This window comes from Galeopterus variegatus, unplaced genomic scaffold, assembly GCF_000696425.1.
Source record: "Galeopterus variegatus unplaced genomic scaffold, G_variegatus-3.0.2 Scaffold6160, whole genome shotgun sequence".
Lineage (NCBI taxonomy): Eukaryota > Metazoa > Chordata > Mammalia > Dermoptera > Cynocephalidae > Galeopterus > Galeopterus variegatus.
This window is the reverse complement of record NW_007732271.1, coordinates 42,250-48,618: the sequence shown is the minus strand read 5'-3', so window position 1 is coordinate 48,618 and position 6,369 is coordinate 42,250. Positions and strand designations below refer to the sequence as shown.

Genomic DNA, 6,369 nt, shown 5'->3' with positions numbered 1-6,369 from the left:
CCCCCCCCCCGCTCCCTGGACTTTAAAATTCTAAAAGAGAAATAATTACTGCACTAGACAGCCACCAAGAGGGAAGAAATAAAAAAGCCAACCTTTGGGCTGGCTGGTTAGCTCACTTGGTGAAAGCGTGATGTTGGTAATGCCAAGGTCAAGGGTTCAGATTCCCATATCGACCAGCCACCAAAAAAATAAAAACAGAATTATATCATATGCTATTTATTTTCACTGTTTTCCATAACACATGGCACAGTGCTTAGCATAAGTGGAAATAAAAAAATTTTTTTTAAACTTATAAAATAGTGTCTTAACACAGTCTTTCTCAGCCAAGGTTCCATGAGATCAGGGTCAAGATTTAATATGTTTTTTTACTGCTTCATTGAGGACATTTTTAAAGAGAAATGACTTTATATTCTTTGAGTGCATAATGGTGAAGAATACAATATCTACAAAATATAATATGAAATCAATTTGGTGCCACTTGTGCTAAAGTACTAGCAGTTTTGCCCATAGTTGCTTTTGTAACATCAATGTAAAGGTTAACACAGTGAAAAAAGGCCAGTAACATTTTAATATCATGAAAATCAGTTTGCTCTTGCATACCCGTGAAGTTGCATCTCCCAGAGAAGCCACACACCATACTTTGAGCACTGGGGTTTAATTTTCTTGCAGAGCTCATGTTGAGAAGAACTGGTCCAAAACTACCAAATAATAAACTCTGACAATGGTATGCATAACCAATTTCTTAATCATTCTTCTTATAAACATTAATTTGCTATTTTGAGATGTGAATAGTTCTATGGTTTTCTGTCTACATTAACAAAGTCCTCTCTAAGAAGTTCTTTTTCCTGTGGTACACAACACTAATTCTATGATTTACCTATCTGTTCTGGGCTATTTAATGTGAATACACCAAAGTACGAAATGTCTAACAAACATAGAAGGGATTCATGTACTAAATTAGGTATCATATGGACCTGTGAAACCTTCTTCCACTTTGAAATTCTATAACTCAATTTTTTGCTTAAGTGTCTCTTTCCCACTGATAATCACAACATAGGGTGTTATTCATATACAAAGAAACCACTATACTGTATTATGATATAACCATGTCTTCCCCAACCTGTTTGTTAATACAAAAGTCTCAGTAATTAGTTTTTCTGGCTCTTCCCTTAAAAATGTGAGAGCATAGTTTTCACAACAGAAATGTGCAAAACAAGCTGGTACTTCCTACCTGGGAAGACACTGGGAGTATATGCAGCCCTAAATCTCAAAATCTACTTGTCCATAAGCTAGTATAGTAACCTTGTAACTTCTAATTTATTGTTTGATCAATATCAGGATTGTGAGCAGAATTAGCTACTGGTAAGGAGCTTAAGAATCTGACTGTTTATAAATTAAACCTATAAATTAGCAAAAGGTAAAGCTTTACAAATAATGTTTTTCTATTACTGCATGGCACTAATCTGTCAAATCAACTTTTCCCTAGCATCTGTATGTATGATGTACATTAAAACTTTAGTATATTTCAAGTATACACTTTCAGCCCCCAAAATCTTAAAGTACACAGTTCAGTGTATTTAAACTCACAAGAGTTTTAAGAATTGCCACTAACTTTAATACTCTAAATCAGGGAACAATTTTTTAAATAAAATCAGTTGGTCTACAGCTGTTCTCTATTATTTGTCATCAAAGTAAAATTTGATTGACAGGACTATATATATAGTAAAAACCCAAAACAGAACCCCTGTGTAAGATAAAATTTAAATATGTCCTCAAAATTTAACTTACCTAGCAGCTTGAACTGCACTTAATTGAATTCCTTGGTTATCACTTGAAGCATTCTATAAAAAAATAAAACAATTTATGATGTACACACACAATAAATTAGTTGTTGAATCCAAGAAATATAAATGAAGAGAGGAAAAAAAAAATCCCAACTTACTTGAACAATAGCTTCTAGAGAGGTATTTTGCTGGGAAATAAAGAGAAAACTAAGTTAAAAAGTCACCTTAAAATTCTATATTTATGTGAAATCTTTCACTAGGAGTTTTAAGTTACCAGAATAACAATAACTTACCACTCTATAATCACCATCTATATCAGAGTCTTCGCAGATATCTTCATGTGGTACATTCCTTCTCTTTAAAAGATGTTCATCTCTTTTATTCTAAAAAAATTAATCAAACAAGGAACTTCAGTTAAGAAGAAAAAAAGCTAAATACTTTCATACAAGGCTAGGCAATCCCGTGCCTAAACTGAAATATGAAGTGCCTTTTAAAAGTAAAACTCAAATGCACAAAATTAAACCAAATTGTGAATTAAACACTTAAGCAACACTAATTTGAGTCCCAAACCCCAAATATTACATTTTTAATGAACCGTGAATTATGTAAAAACAAACAAAACAAAATGTTTGACTAAAGAAGACAGTGTACAGTTTAAGCCAGAACCAAACATAAGTATTTATTTTAAAGTACTAAACCATTTTACACATCACCTGGGAGCTTCTCTTTATCACCTAAAAGCAAAGTCAAAGCAAAAGGTGGACAATTCAAAATTAGACAAAAAATCCACAATGCCTTACAAAAACCAAGGACCCTTTGAATTTCACTTAATTTGTTTGGGACAAATTTATGAATATATTCTCAACTATAACCTACTTTAATACTTAAAAAGTTGATGAAATCAATAAATAAGTAACAAGTTCTTTTCAGGGCATAACTACTAACTATTAATAGCAGAACTATTTAGTTTAACTGTATCTCTATGATTTACACTTTATATAAATCATTAAAAAAATCATCTGATAAGTTATTTTTGGATTGTGAACAAGTCACATCTTGCCAACTTTAATAGCTTGTCAAATTTAGTAAAAATCTTTCCTTCAAAAGGAAAACAAGTGCTAAAGCACTTGAGATTTAAAAAAGCTTAAGTATATTCAGTAAATAAAATTTATACAACAGGTTATACATTCCACATAAATATATGATCTACATTTGATATCTTGTATATATGCTGTAATGTTGTTAGAATTATGCCTGGAAGTACCCAATATTAATCAGACTCACCTTCCTTAATTCAACTACAACTTCATTTCGTTGTCTTCTCATAGTCTATAAAAATTGAAGAAAAATATTTTAAAAATCACTTCAAATTCCATCACCTAGAGAAAACCACTATTAACATTTTAATGTACACCTCTAATTTTTTCTTCTAGTAAAATATGTATTTAAAGTCATATTTTACTCATAATAAAAATCATATTATACTACACAGATGATTTTCTATCTTCATTTCATATTCATATTCTAAAATATTAAAAATCTCTTTGAAATTATTAGTAGACCTATAATATTGGATATATCCAACTTCAGAAAACTGTAACATAAAGTTTATAAAAATACAGAAGTAGTAAGAATAAAAGAGCCCATAATCTTACCCCCAATGAACCAATGACATTTTAAAAAGTAATACATATACAAGGTTAATAAATTCAACAGCTTAAAAAAAGGGGTGGGGAGGAGGGGAGCCTTTCTTGCCCACCCACAATCTCATTCTCAAAAAGTAAACAGATTTACTATGATTCTGACACATTATCTATTCTGTTGTTCATCTTATTTTGGTTTATTTTGGTTTTTTGGCAGCTGGCTGGTACAGGGATCAAACTATGGACCTTGGTTTTATCAGCATCATGCTCTAACCACTTAACTAACCAACCAGCCTATTTGGTTTACTTTCTATATAGATCTTAGAGATCTTCCATGGAGGCATATATAGGTCTATTTCATTCTTTCTAATGATCACATTACTATTCTATTACATACTGTACCGTTCTCTTATTTTTGAACAAGTTTTTTTTCATTTTTTAAGTCACCAAGTACGTGGATACATGCTCACTATAAAACATTCATAGTTCAGAAACAAGTTCAAGCTGTTTCTACGTTTAGGTTCACCTCTTCCTTTCTATGACTGCATATGCCAAGACATATTAAATGTAAATAGCAAGTCACAAAGTAATAGGTAGATGTTGAATAAATATCTTAAACTTGTATCCAAAACTGAGCTTCTGATCTTTAAAAAACATACTCCGCCTCCATCTCAGCAAATGGCAATTCCATCCTTCCAGTTGCACAGACTAAAAACCTTAGAGCTACCCTTGATTCTTTTTCTCACATTACACATTTAGTCTGTTAGCACATCTTTTGCTTCAATCTTCAAACATACCCCAAATCCGACTACACATCAGTACCTCCTTGGGCACTACTCTGGTCCAATTCACCATTACCTCTCACCTAGATTACTGTAAAAGCCTCCTAGCTCATACCCCTCCTGTTCTTGCCCTCCACCTTCCTCTCTCACAGCAATGAGAGTAATCCTCACAGGGAATCTTAATTTTTGTGTGCCACGGGCTCCTTTGGTAGCCTGGTGAAATCAAGACACCTTCTCAGTGTTTTTAAATACACAAAAGACATACATAATTACAAAAGAAACCAATTGTATCAATCAATATATAGTTACCAAAAATATATAAATATGAAAAAACAAGTTGTAATAAATGTGCTTCTTTATAATCACATTAAATGAGATCTGTCAGTGGGTCTAAGAACTACTAGAATTTCAAAGTAAGGATGACCGTAAATTGTATTTCCAGATATCTACAACAACAATATTCTCTGGCAGTGACAAAGTCAAAGGTAACTTTAATACTACTGTGGTTTACTAGCTACATTATTAAGTGAAGGAAATACTGTTTCAATTAGAAGTTAGTGAAAATAAAAAGGATCTCTTGAAGTTCCCAGGCCCTCCTGAATTCTACCAATAGACTCAGTGGAAGGGCCCAAGGACTCAGCAAAGAATCACGTTCTAAAAAGTAAGATCATTTCACTGCACTGTACAAAACCATTGGCTCTCCACTCTAGAGTAAAATCTCAGTCTTTACAATGGCTTTAGTCCAGTCAAATCTTCCCACTGCCACCCCTCCCCAATTACCATTACTTACACCTTAGCTCCTACCATTCTCTCCACTCCATTCATTCTGCTGTACCCACACCAACCCTGCTATATTTCTCTATCACACTGGAAATTCTCTTGCCTCAAAGCCTTAACTTATGTAGTATACAGCAACTCCTAAGAAGATGGACTCCAGAGCCAAATTTTGGGTTCAGCTTTTTAGCCATACTACTTACTAGCTCTCTGTACCTGTTTCCTTATCTACAAAATGGGGATAGTAAAAATACCTACTTCAGAGGATTACTGTAAGGATTAAATAAGTTAATATAAGCACTTAAACAATTCCTGGCATACAGCAGTATATGCGTTAGCTTACTATTACTACTACTATTTCCTCAGGCTGGAATGCTCTTCCTTCCAGTATCTACAGGGCTCAGTTCCTCACCTCTATGGTGAGGTCTTCGCCTTCCTGACCATCTACCAACTCTCCCTCTGGGTACTCTCTATCTCTTCCCTGCCTGCCTTATTTTTCTCCATATCACTTATCACATTCTAATATACTATATAAGTTTATTTGCTTATTGGTATCCCCTGCCACTAGAATATAAGCTCTCTATATAAGGAATAACTACTACTTCTTCTCAAAATGTCCTGGCTAATCTTAAATGTGTAGAAATCTTTATTTACTACAAGATGACGAGACCAATTGATTCTATCTTTGCATAAGTGAAGCTCTGGTGATTGTCTGAGTTTTGGTACACATATGGATTTTAAAAATACCAAGACTCAATTTAAAAATGCTAATAAATAGGCTGCAAAATGAATGAAAATAATTAGCTAAGCACTACAATGTGAGTATTAACATCGACTACCTCATTTAATTATATATAGCCTTAAGAAATAAGAATTCTTATTTCTTTTTACAAATAAGGAAACTGAGGCTTAGAGAAGTTAAATTACTTGCCCAACGCCAGTGAGGATTAGAACCCAGACAGTCTCATACAAAGCCACTGAACTACTAAGCCATATTGTTTCCCACACATCCGAAGTCAAAGAGTTTAAGCCAATTGGGAGCCTATCGTTCACACTAAAGCAAAAGTACTATTACCAAAATAATGGGCTTTGCATAGTATCAAAATACAAAACCAAAAAACGGATCTAACAATAAAAACAAGAAACTATGTCCTATGTCTTGCACACAGAAAATAATATCTATAAAATGTATTACTTAAAAGATGGTTCAATAAATAAAGTGGACTTCTGAGGAACAGAGGTGTTTCTAGTCTAAGAAAAGTTTTTACTAGTAACCACCCCATCTAAAGTAGCAGGACTGAGGTATAATGGGCTTTAACTGCTTTTTTTGGGCAGCTGGCTGATAAGGGGATTGAACCCTTGACCTTGATGTTATTACACTGTGCT

The 6,369-nt window shown here is 33.4% G+C and overlaps 1 protein-coding gene across 1 annotated transcript in view; it reads right to left on the bottom strand.

Annotated features, from left to right (window-relative positions):
- The window catches only part of KPNA4 (karyopherin alpha 4 (importin alpha 3)), a 30,007-nt gene extending 26,886 nt beyond the window's left edge, over positions 1 to 3,121 (bottom strand). Inside the window, exons 1-4 of the mRNA XM_008590496.1 lie at positions 3,069 to 3,121; positions 2,078 to 2,167; positions 1,943 to 1,972; positions 1,789 to 1,841 (exon numbers count right to left, since the gene is read on the bottom strand). Of these exons, the coding sequence (XP_008588718.1) occupies positions 1,789 to 1,841; positions 1,943 to 1,972; positions 2,078 to 2,167; positions 3,069 to 3,110 (215 nt within the window). The 5' untranslated portion in view covers positions 3,111 to 3,121. The remainder of the gene's footprint in view (positions 1 to 1,788; positions 1,842 to 1,942; positions 1,973 to 2,077; positions 2,168 to 3,068) is intronic.
- Positions 3,122 to 6,369: the final 3,248 nt, after the last annotated feature.